Source organism: Balaenoptera ricei, chromosome 20, assembly GCF_028023285.1.
Source record: "Balaenoptera ricei isolate mBalRic1 chromosome 20, mBalRic1.hap2, whole genome shotgun sequence".
Lineage (NCBI taxonomy): Eukaryota > Metazoa > Chordata > Mammalia > Artiodactyla > Balaenopteridae > Balaenoptera > Balaenoptera ricei.
In genome coordinates, this window is record NC_082658.1 from 7,859,467 (window position 1) to 7,886,049 (window position 26,583).

General features: G+C 41.4%; 2 protein-coding genes across 8 annotated transcripts in view; one reads left to right on the plus strand and one right to left on the minus strand.

Moving 5' to 3' along the window:
• ACOX1 (acyl-CoA oxidase 1) lies at positions 1-25,384 on the minus strand. Of its 4 annotated transcripts, XM_059908229.1 has the most exons (15): positions 24,437-24,523; positions 21,948-22,074; positions 19,857-20,017; positions 13,489-13,649; positions 10,810-10,917; positions 9,494-9,613; positions 9,238-9,353; positions 8,653-8,822; positions 7,560-7,722; positions 6,776-6,966; positions 6,329-6,508; positions 6,085-6,190; positions 5,808-5,951; positions 5,443-5,649; positions 1-4,377 (listed from the first exon to the last, which is right to left on the minus strand). In XM_059908229.1, the coding sequence occupies exons 3-15, from the start codon at positions 19,919-19,921 to the stop codon at positions 4,327-4,329; spliced, it is 1,782 nt and encodes a 593-aa protein (XP_059764212.1). In that variant the 5' UTR covers positions 19,922-20,017; positions 21,948-22,074; positions 24,437-24,523; the 3' UTR covers positions 1-4,326. The 4 variants fall into 4 exon arrangements, with proteins under 4 accessions (XP_059764212.1, XP_059764210.1, XP_059764211.1 ...); XM_059908227.1 differs by lacking the exons at positions 19,857-20,017; positions 21,948-22,074 and adding an exon at positions 24,872-25,384 and having other exon boundaries at positions 24,437-24,596; XM_059908228.1 differs by lacking the exons at positions 13,489-13,649; positions 21,948-22,074 and adding an exon at positions 24,872-25,384 and having other exon boundaries at positions 24,437-24,596.
• Positions 25,140-26,583, plus strand: part of TEN1 (TEN1 subunit of CST complex) — an 18,954-nt gene continuing 17,510 nt past the window's right edge. The window contains exon 1 of one of the 4 annotated variants that reach the window (XM_059908235.1): positions 25,140-25,264. The gene's annotated coding sequence lies outside the window, so the exon portion shown is untranslated. Of the gene's footprint in view, positions 25,378-25,472; positions 25,698-26,583 lie in introns of those variants that run through there. The other 3 variants (XM_059908234.1, XM_059908236.1, XM_059908233.1) reach the window with 3 other exon arrangements.

Sequence of the window (26,583 nt, forward strand, 5' to 3'; positions counted from 1 at the left end):
TTTTTGTGTTGATTACAGATTTTATTAGGGGTTTTTCAGTTTTACAAAAGAAGAAGTTCGTGGTTTGGCTTTTTCGCAGGCCCAGCAAAGCTGGTGGGTCACCACTGTCCAACCATGATTCTCACGCTTTGGACCCCCCACGCCTCCTTGGTACTCCCACCCTCACTGACATGTCCTGCCAGGGATGGGTAACAATACATGCTAAATGCATCTCGTCAGGTAGGAACCAAACTCAAACCACAACAGTTAAAGGGGAAAAAGGTAGCAAAGTAATTACACACTCCAAAAGATACAAGTCATTTCCTTGAATCCATAGCAATTGGAAATAAAATGCTGTTTACAAAGTAGCAATCATCAGTTGGAATATTATGTGGAAGATCACATACTTGTTACCTAATCTGTGAAACAGTTGACAGTAATGTGGCAAAACAATTTATTTTGGTTCAGAATTCTTTTTTTATACATTAAAAAAATTTATTATTATTTTTTTAAAGTTATTTATTTTTGGCTGTGTTGGGTCTTCGTTGCTGCACGCTGGCGTTCTCTAGTTGCGGCAAGCGGGGGCTACTCTTCGTTGCGGTGCGTGGGCTTCTCATTGTGGTGGCTTCTCTTGTTGCGGAGCACGGGCTCTAGGCATGCGGGCTTCAGTAGTTGTGGCTCGCGGGCTCTAGAGCGCAGGCTCAGTAGTTGTGGTGCATGGGCTTAGTTGCTCCACGGCATGTGGTATCTTCCAGGACCAAGGCTCGAACCCATGTCCCCTGCACTGGCAGGCGGATTCTTAACCACTGTGCCACCAGGGAAGTCCCTGGTTTGGAATTCTTAAAATCACTCCCAATTTTCCGTGATCTTCCAGAGATAATCAGTGGCTCACTTAAATTTAAGGCAAAATCAAAATCAAACAAAATCCCTTCGAATCTAGGAATTTGCAGGTCTGCAACAGCTAACATCCAGTAACTCTAAAATTTCCTTATGTTTCTAAGTTTACTATCATGGACCACAGGAATAGGTACTGAAAATTTTGGTTTGGACAACTATAAGCAAAACTCCACCAATATTTTAAAATGAAAATACATTTTCATCATTTACAATGACTTGGTCTAATCCTCCAGGAATGGATCAGTAAATATTCAATTAGCTGAGATGATCTCTGTGTTATTCCATGAAAATGATCAAAACCTTTATCTGAGGAGACTCAAAAAAACTCTTCGTCTCAAGCAGAATCATCATTCTCCTGGCACTGGTCCTCTCCAGCTGCAGCAGAGCTACTGCCTGAAGAAGAGCTATAAAATCCCTTCCACATGTATAAAAAGATTAGTGGGTGTTACAGGCCATCTGCATCTAATCCTCTCCCTTTCTACTAGGATGGATGGAAAAAACTCAGAAAGGGGTAGGAGGAACTTTGACCAACAGTCAATTGTCTAAGGAATTTTTGTTCCCCAGAGGACTCGAGGATGATGAATCTGAATATATTTCCCCGACCACGCCCTGCACTGAGAGAATCCAAGAATTGAGATCTAACATGTTAACTTTAGGAACTGTTAAACGCCTCTAGGTATATGGTATCTGAAATTACAAGCAGTGAGTTCTCAGAAAGTATCTGAACGTGGTTAATGTTAAGTGAATGTTCTGAAGATAAGCTGCTACTTAGCAGTACTATGTTCTGAAGACAAGAACAATGAAGGCCCCCAAAGGCTTTGGGGCCAACTGTGCTTTGAGGTCACTCATGTCCAAACACTTAAGTACACCTCGGTTATCTACTGAGTAGAGCATGAAGCAGAACTCCAAATACGTGAGGAAGTATCAACCTTCATCCATTACAAATAGCAAAAACCTCTATGAAACTTCAAAGGCTTATATCAGTATCATCTAACAGAAAAATCTCACTAATTCTATTGAGATTTATCATCATTTTGGAGATTAGGTTGAAATTTATCTGCACTCTTTGTGAAAACGGCTCATAAAAGAACCCCACAGAACCAAACTTATCTGTGGCAAAGTCCGGCTTCTAAGGGACAGCAGGCTGGGCCTGCTGCTTCCTTACGAGCAGCCAAGAGACCTGTATTCCTGTGTGGACAGAGCACTCAGATGCTCTGCAATGACAGCGTCACGGCCCAGTCAGCCTTATCTGCTTAGGCAGTTCTCACTCCTTCCTTCTTTTGTTTAGTGTTACCTACACCTGTATCTTAAAATTCTTCATAATTTAAACTTATGTTTAATTATGTGGCACGTTCTTTCCATCTTGATAGTAACAAAGTGAGGTTTTACGATATCTTTATTCTTTAATTACAGAGAACAAAGTTCAAGACAAAATATTCCAATGTTAATAAAAATACTGTCAATATCAGATTGTTTTTAAATAAAACTCAAGGTGCTGGACTGAAGGTGGCTCTACAGAGTCCACCACCTCTTCCAACCTGCTTAGATCCCAGATCTATGCAGCTGGATTGGGTGGGTGTCATTTCAAACACCCTTAGATCCTGACCATGGATATCCCTCTGTGAATAAGATTTTTAACCCCTAATTGGAAACAATTCTACATTTAACAGGTCAATATTAAGGAATTTGAATTTACTCTCTGTTATTTCCCAGAATCTGATCTAGTCAAAGATATACCCAAATGAGATTAACAGGGTGCTTTTTTACTTCAGTCTTAACACAATTATCAATCAGTTCTCCTGGTGGAAAGATAAAGGCTTGTGTCAACTGACAGTATTTCTTCGCTGGACCTTATCTCCTATTACCCGTTCCACTGGGATAGATTTTATGGCAGGTCCCAAGACAGGAATTACATTTCCACTGAATTACATACTACATTCTCAAGACTGATGCTAGAACAACTGGTTTCATGAGGCAGATGTCACAAAGAGTTAACAAAAACAAAAAACCAAGTGACTTGTTTTACACTGATTTTAAGAAAAAATTCATTAAGAGATACATGTTTAGCCTTTAAATATAGAATGATTGTATAAATTAGATTTCAGCTGAAAGAACAATTTAGCAAGTCAGAAAAAGCTCCTAGAAACATACTGAAAATAATGCCAGATATACAATAAGAAACAGATTTTCTATGGAACTTCCATTTATCCTTTAGCCACAGTTTCAATGATTATATTTTCTGATCCAAAAATCAGAACACATGGTTTGTCAAAGGATCTTTCTGTGCAACTCCTGGGTGTAAGAGGCGGCGAGTGATGCTTTTCTTTTTGTAAGGCCAGACACTGTAACCACCGAGCATTTTCACAGCTTACACCAAAGTGACAGAATAGAGGGAATCTGGATTGTTCCAGAAAATTTCATTAATATGGTCACCAAAGTTACAGTAACCATAACTGATAGCTCTTCCTGCCCTTATTCTACTAAGAAGGAAATGTGACTCTCTTTTTCTCCTTTTTTTTGCATCTCTCTCAGGAGAGGGAGAGGGAGGGAGAGAGAGAGAGAGGGAGATCAAAACCACTGATTTGGAGGGCCCATCAGTTGCCAAAAGTTATATGTAGAGATAACTTTGCTGTCTACCCCTTCCCAAGAAGTTGGGGCGAAGGGAGTTGTACTGCTACGAGAGCAACAATTTAGGGAAACCCTCCAATGGAAGATTAGTTCCTAATCACATGGGGCAGTGACCCTGCAGTAGTCTGTGCTGAAGAAATCCTTGTGTTAGAAAAATGCTACTGTGAACAGGTAGACAGGAACAATACGCCAGCAAAGGAGGGCAAGCAGGCAGGAAACATGTCAATGTATCAAGCACGCACTCACACACACACACACACATGCACACGCACGCGCGCGCGCGCACACACACACACACACACACACACACACACCCCAAGTTTCCTGATTAGTTTCTTTCCCCAGGCCCTCTTCTTCAGTCCTGCTTTCTAGCCAGGGCCCAAGGCAGGAAAGCTTGGAAGGGTTCTACCCCCACTTAAAAAATACCTTTGCTTAAAAACACTTGCATATCCAGTGATTAACAATTAAGATGTGAAAATAATTAACTACTTAGTAGTTAAATTCTACTAATTATCGAAAGTCCTGGCCTCCTGGGACCAGCAGCATTACAGATGGAAGTCACACTGCATTTCTTAAAGCTTTTTCTGAATGCTTAACAGGTCTCTTTCAGCGTTAATTGCACTTGTAAAACACATCTGGTTTTTTCCTTTAATCTCAAATCTGTTTTTTTTTTTCATTTATAAAAAGAGAAAAGGGTCAATTTATCATTTGCTCTAGCTTTTCTAAATTTGATAAAGATTCCACGCAAATTTGTGTGACAGGTATAAGGGGAGTAGAGTACAGTTACTTTTGGGAGCAGATTGAACTTGTCCTCAAGACACTTCAGAGCTTGGACTGCAGTGACTTTAGGTGCTTGTGGTAAGATTCATGGACCTGCAGGGAAGGGAGAGAAAAAATTACTGATACGGAGTTTGCAATTTAAAATAGCATATTTGGACTTCCCTGGTGGAGCACTGGTTAAGAATCCGCCTGCCAATGCAGGGGACACGGGTTCGAGTCCTGGTCTGGGAAGGTCCCACATGCCGTGGAGCAGCTAAGCCCGAGCGCCACGACTACTGAGCCTGTGCTCTAGAGCCTGCGAGCCACAACTACTGAGCCCGCGTGCCACAACTACTGAAGCCCGCGTGCCTAGAGCCCGTGGTCCGTAACAAGAGAAGCCACCGCAATGAGAAGCTCGTGCACCACAATGAAGAGTAGCCCCCGCTCGCCACAACTAGAGAAAGCCCGCACGCAGCAGCAAAGACCCAACGCAGCCAAAAATAAATAAATAAATATATTAATAAAATAAAATAAAATAGCATACTTTTAATCAAGAAATTATCTGGGGGGAAAAAAAAAAAAAAAGAAATTATCTGAACCTTATTTGGATCCTGATTCAAAAAATCTGAAGTGGGGAGAAAAAAAAGAATCGCGCTAACTGGGGAAATCTGGACACTGACTGGGACGTAGTTCATGATATTAAAGAATTCCTGTTAATTTGTTTAGGTGTGAGAATGGCATTGTGTTTACGTTTTTTAAGAAGAGTCCTTATCTTTTAGAGATACATACTGAAATATCTATGAATAAAATTATCTGATATCTTGGATTTGCTTCAAAGTAATTCTTAGCTGGGAGGTTCAGATGAAACGCAACTGGCCATGAGCAGACAGTTGCTGAAACATGACAAAGGGTACGGGGGAGATGCACTGGAGTATTCTATTTGTGTATACATTTGAAATTTTTCAATTGTTGCTAGATAGTTGGGGAAAACTAAAAACCTGCACACCGCAGGAATGACCTTGTTCCCTTCAGAACCTGTTGCTCAAAGAAAGAGACTGTCCGAAGTGGCCATGAGAGCTTTCAAAGCTTTCACAGATGATCACTCAAGAGGTCTTTCCTGCCTTAATATTTAAATGAACAATTTCAAAAGGTGAAAAGACTTTTTTTTTTTTTTTTTACCTCTGTTTTGTTCAGTGGGGATTTCTTGGCCCATTCAAACAAGTTTTCGTACACATTCCCATCATAGCGGCCAAGCACAGAGCCCAGTGTCACATCCTGAAAATCAAATGCATCAACCAGAGCAACAGCGTCAGGGCGAATCACAGTCAGTAACTCCTTTATGCGCTCGTTCACTTGGGTGATTTGAGACTCTGTCATGATGCTCCCCTGAAAGAAACAAGCAAGCAAACAGAGATATTACACAGGTACGTATAAATATATTTATATATGTATATATACACATACAACCACAAAGTAAACTACAATTATTTTTCTATAAAAAATTAAGAAATACATAAATAAAAGGACTTAAACTTAGAAAATACCTGAAGAAAATCCCCTGCGTTCCGACTGATTCCATACAGAGAATACAAGAGACACAAATTCCTTAAGACGGCTTGGATGGATTTCTCTTGAATTTGGAGGAGTTTTTCTGAAAAGAGCTTAACTGCCACATAGTGGCAATGTGCCTAGATAAAAAGAAAACACCAGAGTGCAAGAACCTTTGAAAAAGACTCAACAGTGATACGGTTTCTGCACTAAGAAAATGAGGGGGTTGGTGAAGGACGGAGAAGGGGAGGGGGAGAGAGGACCATCGCTGACCTCACTTGCTTGAACGAGGTCAACGGAAGTTAGGTTCCATGCTACCTCCTTGCTTTTTCTGTGAATCACTTCAGTTTGAAGGTTTTTCGCAGCAATTTCTACTAATCTGTTAAAAAAAGAAAAGAACTGGAAAACTGGAGCTCAAGGAAGTGATCGCTAGTACTTGTGCCTTCCGCCTCTCCCGTCAAGCCCCTGGCCACAGAGGCCCCCATGGCCCCGTCCCAGCTCTTGAGGGTGTGCTCACCTGGCCGCACGAAGCTTGTACGCTTCTGTCAGGCTGTCAGGGCTGTTGATATCCACCACGGTTGGCCAGACGGCCACCTGCTGTGGCTGGATGTGCTGGCTGGGCAGGTCATTCAAGTAGGACACCATGCCACACACCAACTTGCCTGAGTGCACCTGGTCATAACTTTTCATCAGGAACCTGAAAGTCACCAGGACACACGCTTTCAGCAACTATGCTTCTCGTGAAACAGAAATAAAACGAACTCCTGAAATGACTTTAAGCTGTGTGACAGCTGTTTCATACTAGCCTGACCCCAAGAAAAAACCGTGGGTCAGGATGGAAGGCAAAAATGACATCTTTCTGGAACAAATATAATGAGAAGAGAAAACATGGGAATAAGAACCAAAGGAGAGGACTCGAACATTCTTGAGAACACATATGAGAAATCATGAATTAGATTCTCACCTGGCCGTCTGTAGCATCATGACAGTGTTTTCTCCCTCGAAGGTGCAGGTTGGGGTAAAATTGACGTAAATATTTGGAAGTCCACTGCAGTGAGAATAGCCATGCCCGCCACAAGCCATCCGACATGCTTCAATACCAGTGTTAGTCGTCCAGGACGTGAAAGCCTTCAGCCCGGCAGCGAGGGCGTGAAGCTGAAGGGAGAAGCACAGGCCATCAGAACATGTGCGGTGCTGACAGCCCACATTCCAATGAGACACACTTAGCCTCACTTAACAGCACTCGTCACTTTCAAAATCACTTGGCAGGGACGTCCCTGGCGGTCCAGTGGTTAGGACTCCACGCTTTCACTGCCAGGGACCCGGGTTCCTGGTCAGGGCGCTAAGATCCCACAAGCCACGTGGCGTAGCCAAAAAAAAACAAAACCAAACAAAAACCAAACAAAATCACTTGCTATGCCCTGTAAACTGAAAAGCATGCTCATCTGATTGGCCTGAACTAGTAACATTCCCACATTCCCTTCTCAACTGTTTTACTTGGCAAAAAAGGCACCACTTAAGTTCCTTTGATTAATAAATGACCAACATGGTACAGTAATTCTGCAACTTAAAAACAAATCCACGCATCTTCACATCTGATCCACTCTCAATTAGAAAATTTTCTCTATCTTTTGAGAATATATGGATTCTTTTCAAGATATCCCAATGTTTAATTTTCTCCGGACATGATCCAATAGGCAAATATGAACCAGAAGGGTGCCCACAAGGGAACGAAACATGACGCAGACCTCAGGCAGCTCACTCAGGTCCCCTTGGCTGATGTCTTCATTAATCCGATGATAGGTCTCTTTCATGTATGCGCCTACAAACTGGAAGGCATAGGCAGTGGCCAGGAGGGGAAAGAGTTTATACTGCTGGGTTTGATAATCCAAAATCTGTGGTTCTGGTTCACTAAAGCATATAAAAAAAGGGGGAAAAAAATTAAATGCCTATACAGAGCTTACTATGTGCCAGGTTCTGGTCTAAGCACTTTGAAAGACTAATTTATCGAATCTTTATAAAGATCCTGTGAGGTTAACTTTTATTACCCCCTTTTTACAGATGGAGAAAATGAGAGGTTAAGAACCTACCCAGGGTAGAGAGCTAATAAGTGGCAGATCCTTGATTTAAATCTAGGGTATCTGGCTATAGAAGACCATGTGCTTAACCACCTTGATGAGCTGCCTTAGGTGGACAGGATTTTCTAGTTGACTTTCATATTTTTCTTAGTCTTTCCAGTCTAAGAAAATTGTATCTCATGGCAACTTCCGGAACCAAAGTTCATGAACTTCACAGGAGGAAGACAACGTTAAAGGGGTCTAGATGGCTGAATAAACTATATTCTGACCACAATTTGAGGAGACCCAATGCACTGAGTTAAATATTTGAAGTCTAAGCAGGTCTGCTCTTATCAATTTCTTTATTCCTTCTTTAAGAGTAAAAAGTTTATCAAAGAGTCATGCCCAAGTAATAGGCAGTAGCAAGAATAAACCATGTCCATGAACACAACAGAGAATCAAGTTTAATGTCACTTTCACTATACCCGATTTGTAACTGTTAGTAGCAACTAGAATCTTCACACCACCTTCAGTGTTTTCAACATTTCATTTATAAAGCTCAAGTAATATTACTGTTTTTCTTAGAAGGTTAAAAGTAATAATTAGGTGGTTATTCTCATCTTTCCACTTAAGGGAAGTCTAGGTTCTCAGACCCAGTACAATGCCATCCTAGCTAATTTTACAGCAAATGCACTTTCTCCACAACACATTTGGGAATTCTGATATTTGGATGGGGTCCAAGCCAGGTCTTCAGTACCAAGCTCATCTCAGACTCCACCCTTACCCTGGCGTGATTTCAGACTGATGCCTCACGGCACTGTATCGGATGGCAATGGTGCAAGCCTTAGACAGACACCGAGCGGATTCTCCCACAAGGAAGGACCTGATAAACACCATGGTCCCGTAGGTCAGCTTGTTACTCAGGGGTTTCACGTATGTGCCATCAGGCTTCACCTGGAAAAAGAACATGAGATGGATGCTTCCTTCTGTTAAAACCAAGTGGCAGTTTAGGCAAGTCGTTCTCCAAGTGTGGTCCCCAGAAAGGCAGCATCAGCATCACCTGATGCTCAGTCCCCACCCTGACCTCCTAAATCAGAAACTCTGGGGGCCAAGCACTCTAGGGTTTAGCCAGCCCTCCAGGTGGTTCTAATGCACGCAGAAGTTAGAGCCCCACTGGTTTAGCAAAACAAAACATGCTCTTCATACCTGCCAACTGCTTTTGACTTCATGGTCATAGTAAAAGCAGCTTCAGAAGTAAAAACCTGTTAGTACCTTCTAAAAGAACAGACCCTTCTAACCCCGTGATTACCAACAGCCACTGAAAGCCCCGTGCCTGACGCCTCTCCTCCTATTTTCTGTCTAAATGTACCTGAGCGTGCTTCATCAGCATGTTTTCCCTGGGAAGGCGGTAATTGTCCATCTTCAGGTAGCCGTTATCCATCTCATCATAGCCGAATTTGGGGCCAATGTCTCCAACAGTAATACCTACCGCAGATGAAAGTCACAAGGTGTTTATGCTCTGGAATTCCTGGCTTCCCTCCTCTTCTTTAGTTATGTATTATACTTTTTGCAGAAGAAAGTGATTGGTTTAACTTTCACCTCAACATCAGATGAACAATTCTAACCTGGTAAAGGCTTATGGGTCCCAAGTTCACGAATAGGTACAATGAAGGCATGTAATCCGTAGCATTTCCCCTGAGTGATGAGTTGGGCGAGTACTATCGCATGATTTGAAGTCTTTCCAACTGCAACATCAACGAGAACGAGAGAGGGAAGTGAGCAAACATGTTTACATTTTCACAGAAACAAAAGAGGGGGAAAAAAAGCATATGTTAAATATAACACTAGATTCCATCAATAAAGCGTGCCCAGAGAGCTTTTCTTATGACAGTGCCACGCCTAGTTTTCAGAAGGAAATCCAGTTAGGCTGATAGTTATTAAAATTCATTGAATTTTGGCAAAGCAATCCTTCATTTTTTAAAATATATAAACACATTTTTAATCGAGATATAATTGACATATAACATTGTCTAAGTTTAAGGCGTACAGCATGTTAATTTGATAGCATTTTTAAAAAGTAGGCTTTCTTTTCTACTTATTTTTCATTCATTTACATAAAGAAATTTTTAGGATAATCCTAGAACATTACTTTAAATTACATCCTTTTTCTCCCTTAAGGCAGGGCTTTCCAAAACAGTAGCCACTAGCCACACGTGGCTGTTTACATTTAAATTAATTATAATTAAATAAAATAAAAGATTCAGTCTCTCAGTCAGCTACCTACATTTCAAGTGCTCAAAAGCTGAAAGTGGCTAGTAGCTACCATACTGAACAGCAAAGACAGAGAATATGCCATCATTGCAGAAAGTACTATGGGATACAGCTGCTTTAAGAGATTTTTGGTTAGTGCACCCAGAAATATTTCTTTTTTTGCATGCTAGTTTTTTTCCTATCAAAATGTAACATCACATATTAAAATATATAACATGAATAACAAAATCCTTCAACCACTAATATCATCTGAAATATATATCCTAAAACAATAACTCACAATGGAAGATGATATTAAATAAATTTCATGTCAAAGCTATTTATAATAAAAATTTGAAAACAACTCAAACGCTTTCCAGTATGGAAATGACTAACCAAACAGGGAAAACTAAATTACTTTAAATGATGACTATGGAAACTATGCTAACACACGAGAATATTTAATTGAAAAACCATGAAAAGCAGAGTAAGATAGCTGTCCTTTCTGCGCTTTGCAAAATGTATAAATATCTGTAACATGCAACACAAGAGAATGTGAAATAGCTTAGAATAGTTTAAGTTCTAAGAGCTTTTTCTATATTTCAAAATTATATTCTCATATAAGCTCTACACTCTAAACACGTTGCAATAAATCTTAAAACATCCAATAACTGTTAAAAAATTCACTTACGCCCACCAGGCCACCACTTGATGGAGGTCACAGTAGGACTATTGAGAATGAACTCCTGGGTTTCAGGGTCATAAGTGGCTGTGGTTTCCAAGCCTCGAAGATGAGTTCCTAAGAAAACGAATTACACCTACTTCAGATAGAATATGGGAAAAAATAGGTACAGGGTAGAATCTCCTGCCCAGTCCTTTAAAGCTCTAGCATCTCAGAGAGTAACAAAATCTAACAACAACAAAACATCTGTAGATGAACTACAAATGGTTGATAACCACGATACGTTAATTTCCTATGCTTAATTAATTAGTATGTAATTTCCTGATTTGTTCCTATTAAGCTGAAAATATAAATGTCAAGCATATTCCATTTCTGTACTTGATTTAGTGCACTTCTGTGGCAGTGGATATGGAACATTTATTTAGATCAACCAAAAGAAAATGTAAAATAAAGGCAGATTAGAATCATAGTTTCGTTAAGGTCACAGGATACGAATTTAACAGGGAAGTTAACTGACCTTTTAAAGGCATATCTAAGTTGTTAGTGTGCCAATTTCAACTCATTTGTATTGTGTCTACCACACCAATGCAATGTTCTGGAATTCTGTATTATAACAAAGAATGAGAACACGTGACAGGAAGAGACTCCGACTAAAGTTCTTGTAAACTGAGAATTTATTTCAGAATGAATGCTAGAAAGGGAAACAAGAACTTAAAAAGTTATAACCAGGACTTCCCTGGAGGTCCAGGGGCTAAGGCTCCGTGCTTTCAATGCAGGGGGCGCGGGTTCGATCCCTGGTTGGGGAACTGAGATCCCACATGCCTCGCCGTGCGGCGAAAAAAAAAAAAAAAAAGAAAAAGTTATAATCATTATGTGGAAAAGACCTGGAACAGCGACTTTTTTTAATTTCTAAAAGTCCAATAATAAGGTCCAAGTTCACCCTGCAGACTCAACGCTAAGTCTTAACTTATTCCTGGCTGGTTCACTAGTGTGACCAGGAAGAGTTTCCATTTTTATTTATAATGGAGATGTTTAAATCCTAATACAAACGTGCCAAAATTATTTGAAAGAAGTTACAGAAAAGTGTTCTAAGTGACACCCTCCCTAGTAATACTATCCTGTAGCCAATGCTGAGAACCTTTTACCAAACTGCTTTGATAATGCCAGATCTCATTAAACACTTAAACTGTGAAACACTTAAAAACTCCCGAGTTAAATAACAGAAATGGACAGTTTATGTGTGATCCACAACCTTCCCCTGTGTGGGAATCAAGGAATCAGACACTAAGACTCCTTTCACCAAAGAAAAAACTTTTATAGAACACGAGGTAGCATATTAAACAGAACAGGTAATGACAAAACGTTTTCAAATGCACAACTGAATCAAATAGTATTCCACTTCGAGTCTTAGGAAAATCCTCTAAAATACTATTTACCACAGAAGCTGAAAGCCAAATTAGCAATCAAATGAAGATGAAGTTGTACAGGAGTAAGGAGCAAGTGGCAAATATACACTAGACCAGCTGTTCTGAAACGTCTGAGTAGGAAAAGAGAAGCCAGAAGTAAATGAATGGCAAACACAGATACCAATGTGGAACGGATGCTACCTGGCACAGCCACCACCTCCAGCCCCATCCAGTTCACAGGAAAAGACAGGCGAGGGATGGAAAGAAAAAAGAAAGGTGGTACAGGGACTTCCCTGGTGGCGCACTGGTTAAGAATCCGCCTGCCAATGCAGGGGACACGGATTCCATCCCTGGTCCGGGAAGATCCCACATGCCGCGGAGCAACTAAGTCCGTGGGCCACAACTACTGAGCCTGCGCTCTAGAGCCCGCGAGCCACAACTACTTGAGCCCACGTGCCACAACCACTGAAGCCCGCGCACCTAGAGCCCGTGCTCCACAATAAGAGAAGCCACACAATGAGAAGCCCATGCACCACAATGAAGGGTAGCCCAACTCTCCGCAACTAGAGAAAGCCCACGCACAGCAACGAAGACCCAATGCAGCCAAAAATAAATAAATAAATAAAATTTTTTTTTTTAAAAAAAAGAAGAAAGGCGGTACATACAGAGTGTGAAATCAACTGCCCGGAAGTACAACTTATCTTATTTTTTCTAAACTTTGGCCAAAGCCACTTTCAGAACTTTACTGAATTTACTGAATCAAGGCACAAATAACGTCAAGGTACAAAATGCTGCATGTTTTGGTTATATAAGCCACTCATTTCCCTTCAGCAAGTCAAAGAGCACACATTCTATTAATCTGTATTTCTTCTGCAATCTGTGCAAGTTCATTAAGGTATCAGTAGCAAAGATAATCAGATAGTAATGAAGAAAAAGAGATGGGTTCAGACTCTATATACACACAAATTCCATACAACTTCAGTAAACTTGAAAAATCACTTATTAAGTAAGGCCTGACTTGTAATTCTTGACCTTCTGAAGGGGAACCATGAATAATCAATCAGCATGTCTGTGATAATATAAGCTTTAATTTCCACCGACCAAAGCATTGTCTATGCCAAGACTTACACGTGTGAAAACCCTGGCCGCTGCAGAAAGATTGCATTCAAACAGATCTTACACAGCAGGTGGACATGCCACTGCTGACACGTGGTGGACACTCCATGCATGCCAAGCTCAAAGGGCCCCGCCCAACCCAGAAGGTAGACTGAATGCACCGTACCATGACCCATCTCTGTCTGGGCATAAGTGCCAATGATCTCCAAGTTCCAGGCGGGCATGAAGAAGCGTTCCTGCTGTTCCTCGGTTGCCTGGTGAAGCAAGGTGGGCAGGAACATGCCCAAGTGAAGATCCAGAGGCCCAGACTGCCCTCGGTGCACAAAGCTTCAAAGAAATACCAAGGACGGGCATTTGAGAGAAGAGTCAACAGGTGTGAGAGAATCAGCAATTTGAACAAACAGAGCAAGGGAAGGAGACAAAAACCCTTCTGTTAAGTATGAATTAATGGGTGGACTTTATCATGGACGGGAGCACTGCCCTGTCTGTATTACTTTATAACTCTTAGCAATTTCCATTTTTCTTACGTTGGCGAGAAGTATTTTCTAATGCTACTCATATCTCTAAAATTAATTAATCTCAGTAGGGATTGGCTACCAATGCCAAAGCCTGTGTAGCACAAGACCATGTGAGCAAGGCAGAGGATTCCAGCCTTGCAATTAAAGTAAATAAAAAACCTGAAAAGGCTGGATGGAATGGAGAATTTAAGTTGTACAATGACTTATTTATTCTAATGAAAAGTTGAGACAGGAGAACACAGTGGTTCTCTTGGACAAAAGTTTTTCCAGAATCTAATTCCAATAATGCTTCTAGGCTAGAATCTTTTCTGTTTGTCCATAAAACATCCAGCATTAATCCACATTCCTCACATAATTCCGGTCATTTCATTTGGATCCATCACAAATATCCAGCCACATGCTACTGAAACAATGTAATACAAAAGTTGACAGTGCTCTTCATCCCAATAATTAATTTCAGAAATAAAAAGACATGCGATTTTTAGTGAAGACCGTAACATTTACAAATAACAGATTCATGCATAACAAGCTCCCATTACAATTATACGGGAATTATCACAAATGATAATAAACATGTTAGTTGTCATTTTAAATCCACTTTCTAAAGTCATTCTTTTCCATTTAAAATTTGCAGGTGCCTTAGACTTTTATGTGAATTTATTTCTGCTAGGAAATAGTTCTATATGGCTTTGTAATGTTGCATGCTACTGGCATTTTATTTAACTTCCAGCTCAAAATTAATCAATTCTGTATTACTCTTACTATGCTCACTATCTTAGAAATGAGCCTAAACATTTGTTTCAAAATTTCTCCCATTGTTCCACTTGAGGAAAATAATCAGGACAGGGTGCTCTAGGCAGGCGCTGATGTGTGATGTGTTCCAATGAGGGTGCGGGTGGGCTGAGCTTTCAGCTAACCAATCACATAAAGATTGAAGAATGCATGAATAACTTCCTCATTTTACAGAGAAATTAAAGCTGAGATGAATTATGTGTCTTCAGGTCAAAAAGATAATGGCAAAACAAGGACAAGAATCTCATCTCCTAATCACGTCTTCTAGTGCAACCTGGGCTGAGGACAACGGTGGGGACACTAGAAAGACTTGCCAAAATCAGAGCCAGACTTGGAAGCATCAAAGTGGAAATCCTGTAAGATGTCACCCCTGGTGCAAACTGGGTGAAAGGTTCACGGGGCGTCTCCGTGCTATTTTTGCAACTTCCTATGAATCTGTCATCATTTCAAAATAAAAAGTTAAAGAAAAGAAAAAAAGTGGAAATCCCTGGAAAAACACATTCCAGGGACGAGAGAGTACCTTTCACGCACAAACAGGAATGTCAACTGTGCTGTTTTTAAAAGAATGATGTGTAGGAAGAAAAATGAATGTGCGCCTAGGAGCTAAAAGAGGAAAACTCTGAAGTAGGACTGAAAGCTGTAGCCTGGGGCCAACCACTCACAGTGTGGAGAGGCTACTTTCCATGACTAGAAACCAGAGCGATTCCTGGTGAAGGAGAGGCCGCTCAGAGGCGCCCATCAGACTCGTCATGGGTGGGCGTGTATTCGGGAATAATGAGGGCCACCAAGGGTTACCACAGAGTACACTCAGGAGGGCAGGGGTAAAACTACTTATAATCAGAAACTGTCTTGAAGCAGAAAAATGTTTTCCGGAGAAAAATGTCTCTTGTGGCTAGGGTAAGGATTATTCAGAGGTGGATGAAATGCAGAAATGTTACAAGGAGAAAGTGACCTGGAGAGTTTTTGATTTAAATCAAGTATTTGCTATACTCTTTATGCATGATAAAGATCATATATTATTTTTAATTAATTTATTTTAAAATTGCAAAGCACCAACATTTTGCTTGGTAAAGAGCTGGAGTCGATTCTTTCAAAACCGTAACACCAGAAGGCCTTCCCAGGCTCTCCTACATGATACAGGGCTGGGAAGGCTAGCAGTCAATACTGAGGACAAAATGATTAGATGAATAATATATGAGAAAGGAAGAAATCAAAATAGTATCTCCACGGACAGTATGATTATAATCCTAGGAAATAAACAAAAACAAAACACCATCAATAATAAATGAATTTAGAAAAACCAGGATAAAAAAAAAAAAATCACTCATTCTTATCCATTAGAGCCATTCAAATAGAAAACCCTGGTAAAGAGAAAGGTGATTTATAAGAGCAACAAAATATTTTAAAAATCTGTTAAGTAATTTAGCTCAGAATATTACAGATTTAATTAAGAGAAAATATAAATACCTAATAGGATGAATAAAAGATATGAAAATGAACAATAGGAAAGAAATTGCTAATTCTTGGCTGAGAGGACTAAGTAAAATTAATACGTCTCAAGAAAATACAGAGATTTAAGGTAATGAGTTTTAAATTCCTACAGAATATGTTTTCGAACTTGGCAAATTGAGATCAGAATTCATCTAGAAGAATAAGTATGCAAGAACACCAAATACATATAAATTGAAATATAGCAATAGTAGGCTTATTCTATCAGATTTTTAAACATCTTAAAAAGCAACAATGAGCCAAAGCTTATGATGTTAGGAGAAAAATAAAGACAAAAATTAATGTAATATATTTAAGGTTCCATAAATAAACTGAAACTATTACAAAACTCTAAGATGAACCAGAAAGAACATAACAAGGGGAAAGAGCTACTAGTTAATAAACATATAAATATTAATGGGGTTCACTCATCTCTGTATCATACACAAGTCAAAGCATTAAACACAAATCAAACAAACAAAAAAGGGAATAAAATAGAAGATAATTATCCAAGATACGGGAAGAAGAAAATTTATACCTACTCAGAGAAGGATGCACTGACTACACAAAGGCCAAAATGTTTAATCAAACAGAGGCAACAGAAAGAAATACTGGAAGGATACAATAAAATCTTGTAAGATCAATATGCAGATTCTATTTATTCAACACTCAAAGGAGAAAAACCCTGTTTACAGTAGGCTAAACATGTAACATCCAGGCTCACTAGCACTGGAAGAATTAAAACTTTAACTCTTAGATATATATAAAAGTAGCAAGAAAACAAAGTAATCATGTTGATGGGACTATGGAGACACAAGCACACTAAGTACATCCAAACTTGTTCCACGTCTTGAGCAACAGAAGCTATAAAGTGTTCATTCCCTTCAAATGTAGTAATTCATTTCTGAGAAAGGTATTCCAAAGGCACAACCCAAAGAACATAGTTTCTGTAAAGAGACTGATATTGTTATTACTAACAGTGGGGAAATTAGAATACCCAAGGAGCAAGTCTCATGGGAAGTCCAACAGGTAAGAGAATCCCTCCTGGAAAAAGAAGACAGGAGACTCTCGGAGAGACAGAGCAGTGAGATACAGGGAGAGAAAGATCAGTGACTTACAAAATCGAGTTTACTATTTATTTTTCAAGTTTCAAAGGAAGAGTATTTTCACATTTCAGTATTAGTGATGGGAATCTGCAAAGAATCTGCACCATCTTCAAGGATGATAAGTATGTACTACATAAGCTCTATTTTCCTTAATAATTAAAATAACAATAATAGAAAAGGCAAGAAGAATTCCTATTAAGTGGCCAGAACGTGAAATGATCAAATACTTGTGAAGACCAAACACACTGCCTGCTTTGTGACCCAGAGAAACGTAGTCAGGATAATACCCCTGGACCATGTCCCAGACTGTCCTTTTAACGCCAGAACCCCAGGAAGAGGGTGCCCTCCCTGGCCCAGGCCTCTGCCTTTGATTAAGGCTCGCGCACCCACAGACCAAATGTGTGTTGTGGCTTGTGTGCCTATACAGACAGGTGTGTATTTAGAGGAGGGAAGACACAATTCTAGAGGGAAGAGAGAAAACTGGTGACCTAGACTTTCTGCAAGTGGTTGAATTTTAAGATTCTTGAGGATTCTGGAATATGCCTGAGAAATTTTGAGTCTCTTCACTTCTCAGCGGCTACCTAGAGGTGAAAGAGTCCCAAACTCGAAGTTACAGCCAATTCTGTGAGAACACTTAGATAATCACTGTTGACCAATGTTCCAAAGTCTCAGAATTTAAATGGTCAAATCTTCCCCCTGTACAAGTTGCTCTATTTCCAATCCCGTTGATGTTGAAGCACTTTTTATATATTCTACATAAGACTGTACTGTCACAGTATGCAAATTAGCCAACAAACTGACTGGTTTCTCTGGAAAAGAACAGCAGTCAGCGAAGCACAACTAATACGAACTGACAAAGTTCCAGCAAGAAACAAGACCTAATCTTAAAACTCTGTTCTCGGGCTTCCCTGGTGGCGCCGAGGTTAAGAATCCGCCTGCCAGTGCAGGGGACACGGGTTTGACCCCTGGTCCGGGAAGATCCCACATACTGTGGAGCAACTAAGCCCATGTGCCACAACTACTGAGCCTGCACTCTAGAGCCCGCCAGCCACAACTACTGAGCCCATGTGCCACAACTACTGAAGCCCACGCGCCTAGAGCTCGTGCTCCACAACAAGCGAAGCCACCGCAAGGAGAAGCCCGCGCACCGCAACGAAGAGTAGCCCCCGCTTGCCGCAACTAGAGAAAGCCTTCGTGCAGCAACAAAGACCCAACACAGCCAAAAATAATAAATAAATGAATAAATTAATTAATCAAAAAAAAAAAAAAAAAACAACTCTGTTCTCTAAATAAACCATAGAGATTGAGACAAAGTTGGTTCGAATACAAGAAAGCATTCGAAAACTAGAAGGAATAAGGGAAAGAAAACTCTTAACAAATACAAACTCGCCCGGAGCAACACAGGACCTCAGTCCAACATTCCGGGCTCCTCAAACCAGTGAAGTTCAAGTCATCATTTCCTCCTCTCTTCCTTCAAATATACATTTGAAATGTACCTTATAAATAGAGGCAGAAGGATTAGACCAACAAGAGATACACAGATCAGACTCACTTAGCCTCACAATAGTTTACATCTTATGCCCCCTATTTCAAAGCTATCTCAAGATTACAAAACATCCGCGCACACTCCAAGAGAGGAACATTGTAGGAACGTGATATTCCTTCCGTTAGGACACCTTCCTTCAGGTCTGTCATCTCAGTGTTGACCATCCTGAAGATGGCCACGGGTGTTTGGCAGGGTGTTCATAAAACTGTACCATGACCAGAATCTGCAGTTCCCACAGGCATTATGGGAAAGAACATTTCCTTAAACCTATTTGCAAACCAAAAAGCACCAAATCAAACACAAAAATGAAGCCTTCCTGATATCTGCATCCTTTTCTCATTCTTTTTCTTTACTTTCCTTTATTTACATAAGGGAAGCATTATGAACCGGGCAGCTCAAATTCCAAGACACTCAAACCTGTCAGTGGCCTCATCTATGAAAACAAACCTGTTTCACAAGACTGAACACAAAACTTTTTGAAAGTAGCCAGGTTTTTAGGAACAATTTAACCAAGAATTACTGGTAATATAAAGTCCACGGACATGAATAGAAAAATGAATAAATAGAAATGAAGAGCATCGTGGACTTTTTCCCAAACCATCTCACAACCTTCGCCACTCTAACCCTCTGCCCCATTAAAATCCACATCTTTAACTTCATTAAAGCAGAGCATCTTCCAGATGTTGCTGAGGCATGAACCCTCTTAAGAATTTTCAACTAAGTCTTTAATCAGACACCAATACAATGGGGCGCTTTGCCATATTTTCAACCCCATCTTTCCAAACTGCTCAACACCCATTTTAATGGGTGTATGCAGCAATGGTAACGAGCTTTAAAAAATAACAATGACAGATGCTTCAGGCCAGAGTCTTGGACCAGTTTAAGGGGAAAGAAACTATCAGAAAATAAGAGGCTGAATTTTATTTAAGATTTAACCATTTAAAAATAAAATCCCAAATGTGTAGCAGCAGAAAAAAGTCAAATGCCAGGAGTCATTTTTGTTTGTTTGTTTGTTTTGCCAGGAGTCATTTGTTAACTGAAGTCCTGAGGTGGGTTACCCGCTGAGCCTCAAACGTGGACTAACCGTGGCCCATTTCCGTCTGGGCGTAGGTGCCAATTATCTCGAGTCCTTTGGATGAAAGCAGCCATTTCTCTTGCTGAGCAGTGGTGCCCTGATTCAGCAAGGTAGGAATAAACATGGAGTAATTGAGGCCCACAGGTTCCACAAAATTGACCAAATGTAGTCTACGGGAGAGAAAAGAAAAGGATCTCAGCCTTACTCTGGAAACTGCATTCTACTACCAATCCTGCCAGATAGCTGTGGCCCTGAGGATGAAGGTTAGAAAAATTTACACCCCTTTCTTATGAAATTAAGGCTAATATTTATCATTTACTACCTAAAAAGCCAACAGCAGAATCTAGTGGAATCTCTTCTCCCCCTAGTCATTTCAGGGCCAGAATTCTGAATTTCATACTTAATCCAGGAAGCAAATTCTACCATGTTTTAGCCTCAACCCCCTTTTGTTTATTATTTTGTTGGTGTTATTTTTTGGTTTCAGTTTTTGGAGGGTCTGCCTGTTTGTTTTTGCTTTATTTTCAGGTTTTACTTGTTTTGAAAATCAAAAGACATTCCACAGAACACTTATTTGTTGAGCTGTTAACAAAATGTCCCAAAGAAGAAGAATTTAAACTGCCTTTCCCTAGTAACCGAAGCAAGTGTCCAGGATAGTACATATACATTCTGGGGCCAAAGCACAAATCTCTAAAGGTCTTCAGAGCTTAGAGACAGCTAAGTAGGTAATGTGAGAGCATTAAAAATTTATCACAAACGGTCTTTGAAAATTATTCCAGATTAAGGGAACTCTAATCATAATGAAATTCAGTCTTCAACGATTTTCTCACAAAAGAGAATCTGTGAGATAGTCAAAATACGAGTTACGTACACTAGTCAGCCTCGGCTACATTGTGCTGTAGATTTTTTAGGGGTCTATTCTGTCAGATCTATCTATATAGAGAGCTTCAGGGGCTTCCCGGGTGGCACAGTGGTTAAGAATCCGCCTGCCAATGCAGGGGACACGGGTTTAAGCCCTGGTCCGGGACGATCCCACATGCAGTGGAGCCACTAAGCCCGTATGCCACAACTACTAAGCCTGCGCTCTAGAGCCCATGAGCCACAACTACTGAGCCCGCGAGCCACAACTACTGAAGCCCACGCGCCTAGAGCCCGTGCTCCGCAACAAGAGGAGCCACCGCAATGAGAAGCCCGTGCACCGCAATGAAGAGTAGCCCCCACTCGCCGCAACAGAAAGCCCGCACGCAGCAACGAAGACCCAACACGGCCAAAGATAAAAATAAATAAAATAAATAAATTTATAAAAAAAAAGAGTTTAGGGTACAAAGTACGTACCACCTAACTGACCCTCATGACTTTTCAAGGGATGGACTGGAAGCAGTGTCACCGCCAGCCTATCCTGGCTTGTACAACAAGCAGAGCATGAATCAAGGGAAAGGGGGGGGTAGGCTGCCAATTCACATCTGGGGAGGCCCTGAAACCATCCCACCACCTTTCAGGGGTGCTGGGGACAGATTCAAACATCCAAGGAATGCCTGGACTAGCCAACATCAGAAACGCTTTTTAACCCTGAGGTTCTATGATTTTCACACAAATATCAAATGTTAATTTAAACTGAGGGCTTCCCTGGTGGCACAGTGGTTAAGAATCCGCCTCCCAATGCAGGGGACACGGGTTCGAGCCCTGGTCCGGGAAGATCCCACATGCCGCGGAGCAACTAAGCCTGTGCGCCACAACTACTGAGCCTGTGCTCTAGAGCCCGCGAGCCACAACTACTGAAGCCCGCGCGCCCTAGAGCCCGTGCTCTGCAACAAGAGAAGCCACCGCAGTGAGAAGCCCGCGCACCGCAACAAAGAGTAGCCCCCGCTCGCCGCAACTAGAGAAAGCCTACGCACAGCAACAAAGACCCAATGCAGCCAAAAATAAATAAATTAAATAAATTTAAAAAAAATTACCTTAAAAAAAAACAAACTTAAACTGAAAGGAGAGAAAGAGGGGAAAGGAGGTGTAGGAACAGCAGAGGTGAGTTCCAAGTAACACCAATAAGCAGCAACTTCCTGCTGCTGTACTACAAAGAGAAGTAAGGCACTTTGCAAAACTTACCCATCACTAAAGTGCAGATAAGTAACGAGGAGATAAATGTAGAAACTGGCCTCTCAACGGCAAGGGCACCACAGCACTCTCTCACAACCATGCTTTACTAAAGGAGGAAATGAACCTGCGAGAATTTCTGAGAAATAAAACCAGTAATTTAGGTGCTAAAAATGGTGGCAATATAAGACACTCCCAATCCCTTGAGGGAACTGAGGAGGCTCTGGGTTGGTAAAGTGATGACACTGACACGAAATAATTAACTCTAGGAAACTGAGAGGGAAAAACATGTGACACAAAATAAAGACTGTCAAATACTGATGTTTTCATAAACATACTGAGATTTTTTTTTTTGAGGCCACTTGAAAGTTAACTCAAGAACAAAATCTGAGTGCTTGTTTTTAAGTTATGTTTAATCCCTCCTGAAGATGCTTTTCAAGCAACTAGCTTTAAAAACCTAATAAGGATAACAAAAACCATGAATGATTCTCATCAGAATTTGAAATTACTTTTAAGAATATTTTACAGTTTTTGCATAGCAAACAGTATAGTTAAAAGACAAAATTACAGGAAAGGAGATTAGGAAAGTAACTCCTATTCCCCTAACAGCAAAGTCTTATTTTCTCAAGGAATGGAGAGATGAATTCTTTCACTGCTCAAGTTGAGAAATCTCAAAGTACTTTACTAATACTTTAGTCAATTTCAACATATTCTCATGAGTTTTATTTTGTGATAGAGAAATTGGATGTAAAAGAGACCAGTAAATGCCTAAAATCCCCAGAAAGAGAAATATTACTCTATTTCATTAATTATAGCATCCCTCTCCTCACAGCCAATTTTAGCATTTAAGAAATGTGATGCATCTCACAATTAATGGTACATCATAGTTAACTTTGTTAGTGATACATAAGACATGGGTGTGAGTGACAATCGATGGCGTTCAGTAATTGCCAAGACTAATTTTCAATCCCCTTCTCTAACATACATTGATCTCCCTGTCACATCCCAGAAATACTGGAAGGATGTCAAAGGGTATGCCACAGTTTGTACTTTGTATTTCCCAAATAGTGAGGTCTGTGTCATAAAAAATGATACGCAAAACAGTTGGCTGGTGTCCACTGATCTTTAACTCACATAAAGGACTTTATTTCATTGTGACTTCACTGGAGTCTGGTTACACGTTATGCACCACCACAGATCATGAAATCTTGTAACCAACTCTGAAACACACGGCATCAGCCATTTTAAAGTAAAACAAAACAAACCTCCTCTTTTGTGTTGTTTTAAGGAAGAATAAAATCTTACTAATTTTTTAAAGTTCACAGACCGAACTCAGGAAAATTAGAAACATAATCTTCCAGGAGTTACTCCACCTCAATACCTTCACAGCCAAGAGTTACAAACTTTAAAAATAAAAAAAAAAGCATTTGGAAGTTAGTAAGTACTCTGATTGGACTACCAAATTAACTGTATTTTTGTAACTAAAATGGAAAGGAGTTCTGAGTGTGGTCCTGAGGGCTGGAATAAATCATTTCCTCTTGTCAATAATAACCAGGTCAAATTGAAAATAATTATATACCAAATGTATTTGCAGCAGTAGTATAAGGGAGGAATGCCTATTGCTACATAAAGGCAGAACTTGTAACATGTTCCATTTTTCTTGGCTCTTAAATATGTACCATTCACACCATTTATTCTTTATTGATGAAAATACTGGAGTTCTTCTAAAATGTAGAGGCCTAAAACAGGAAATGCCCAGGAATAAGCAAGAAGTGTAAGAGGTGCTGAAACTCAAAGAAATCTTGTACTAAGATTATATAATTATAGTGTTTATTTACATAAAGACAAAAAAAATGTGTGTTTTATTTCTAATCTAAAAATACTACAAAAAGCAGATGGTCTGAAAAAAGGACATACTCTTTTCAGCAGTAGGACCAAGGCATGTTTTTATGAGGTCTTGTATGCACAGGGGAGCCATTTAAATACCATCACCAGATTCAACAATGCTGGGTTCTTAGAATACTTTATACTCATTCTGAGGTTTGACTAAGGTTCTTCTTCATCCACCCATATTTTCCATTATTTTAAACTCAAGATCTACACGCATATGAAAATACAAACTGTTACTGCCCCAAAATATTTAATGTTTGGTCCTTGCAACTGAAAGCATCCTTCCAAATGCAGCTTCTAAATTTAGCAGGCCTCCTTCTTACAAAAAGCAAAGTCATTCTGTATTTAAATCACTCAAAATTGAGACATCTGGACCGAATTTGTATGACTCTTCAGATAGAAAATTATAGCATTTCCATGATCAACTTGTTACAAATGCCATCCCTTTAAAAGGCTTAAATACAAAAGTAAACATTATTTTCGACACAAATAACTTTAAAATGGCGTGAAAATATGCCAATTCGAGTCTTCAAACGTCAAGCACGATGAAAAAGGACACCGCAGATTGCGGATTTGGCTTAGGCACTTGATCTAAGCTAAGGCATACCTACTTTTTAAACCACATGATTTCAGCAGGGTCTGCGATGTTAAACTTCCTCATCTTCTCCACCATGGTAGCACTCTTCCTAACAGCCACCTCGTAACGCTGGCTACGACTGAGGAAATTCAAGTCCTCATGCTGGAAGTCTGGGTCTTTCAGAATCAGGTTCTCTAGTAGGGAGTTAAAGGGTATCAAGAGGAAGACAGAAATTCAGGGCTCCGTTAAAGCTCCCTGGGTCACAGCAGGTTTCAGACTCACGGGCACAGGTCCCCTCTCGTTATAGGCGATTCCCCCCGCCAGAGCCGCCCCTGGAAATGGGGGTCCCGGCTCCCCGAAAGCTGGGCCAAGGGCTGCGGCCTACGCCCTACAGCGTCCCCCGACTCCTCCCGGAGGGAGTCTCAAGCTTTGCTCGGGGAAGGAAGGAGGCCTGGCCCGCCGCCCTCACCGATCTCTCGACGGCGCCGGGTGTTCTCGGGGCTGCCGTCCAGGACGTGCGTGAGAAGCTCCGGGTTGAAGCTGGCGGCGGCCCGCTCCTTCTGCAGGTCCTGGTTCATGGTGACGGCCAGCAGAGGCAGCGGAGACCAAGGCGGCGGGCAGCAGCAACAGCGAGTGTCCGAACCTCCAGCGCGGGCCCAGCCCTAAGAGCCTCCCCAGGACACCGCGAGTCCCCGCCCCCGTTCGCCTCGTCCCGCCCCGGCCCGCCCTTTCTCCTTCACTGCGACCCCTCCGCGCGTGACCGACCGCGGCCGAGGCGGAGGCAGCGCCGGGGCGGGCGGGTCCCCTGCTCTCGGCCAGGGGAGCCTCTAAGCGGCCCCAGGCAAGGAGACCCCGGAAGAAGGTCAAGAAATTGCCCTGGGGGGAAAGCGAAGCGCTATCCGCAACCCACCCCTCCCTCGTCACGTGGTCACGCTGGGCGGAAAGAGGGAACCCAAGGCCAGGAAGGCCAGGAAGGTTCGCGAGTGGTTGGGAAGGGGCGGGACAACGCGGCTGAGGACGACTGCGCCTGCGCCTCGGGACGCGGGGGGAGGGCCGGGGGGGGCCCCCGCCGCTTCCGGGTCCGCCCCCCCCGCCGCTTCCGGGTCCGCGCACTAAGGCATCCCCGGCAATGACCCAAAACCTTCCAAGACTGGAGAAAAAAAGGACGGGAACAAGGGTCGCACCGGGGAGAGGTTCCAACTATCGTTTGTTACGATAACGGCATCTTTGCTGTCAGAGGCGTGGGCCGCGGGGAGCTGAGTGTGGAATTGGGGGCGCTCCCCCCTGTTTATGGGGTGAGTTTGGACTTAGAGTGAGACGGAACTGGCAGTGTGCTTAGAGGTTTTGGAAAGGAGACATTTTGTTTTCACAATTATCGTCATCAAAGTAGTAAAAGCACACGTTGAAAAAAGCTAGTATAAGAGGATTTGTAATGAAAAGCAGAAGTTCCCCATCCTCAGAGGCAGCCACTTTAACCATAATAAATTGTGTTTCTAGTTTTGTTTCCTAAAGAACATCGAAGTAAAATACTTCCAAGCTATTTCTTGATTTGCTCATTTTAGTTACCTTTTGACCTTATGCCATGGTAACGAAGGTGTGGCATGCTACCCATCTCCTTTATCTCTCATTTACCTTTGTAACTTTAAACAACATACTAATCCCGTTTTTTAAAACTATACACTTTTAATAGTGTTAATAGTTTAAAAAACTTGTTTGTAAAACTGACGCATCAATTTTTAATAACACTCCTGAGACTAGGGTAAGGTGAGTGAGGCATTCCCGTCAGACACAGTAAAGGGAGCACCAAGAAACTAATCAAGATTAGTAGGTTTTTTAAAAAAAATTTATTTATTTATTTATTTATTTATGGCTGCGTTGGGTCTTCGTTGCTGCACGCGGGCTTTCTCTAGTTGCAGCGAGCGGGGGTTACTCTTCATTGTGGTGCGTGGGCTTCTCATTGCGGTGGGTTCTCTTGTTGTGGAGCACGGACTCCAGGCGCGCGGGCTTCAGTAGTTGTGGCATGTGGGCTCAGTAGTTATGGCTCACGGGCTCTAGAGCGCAGGCTCAGTAGTTGTGGCGCACGGGCTTGGTCGCTCGGCTTCATGTGGGATCTTCCCCAACCAGGGATCGAACCCGTGTCCCCTGCATTGGCAGGCGGATTCTTAACCACTGCGCCACCAG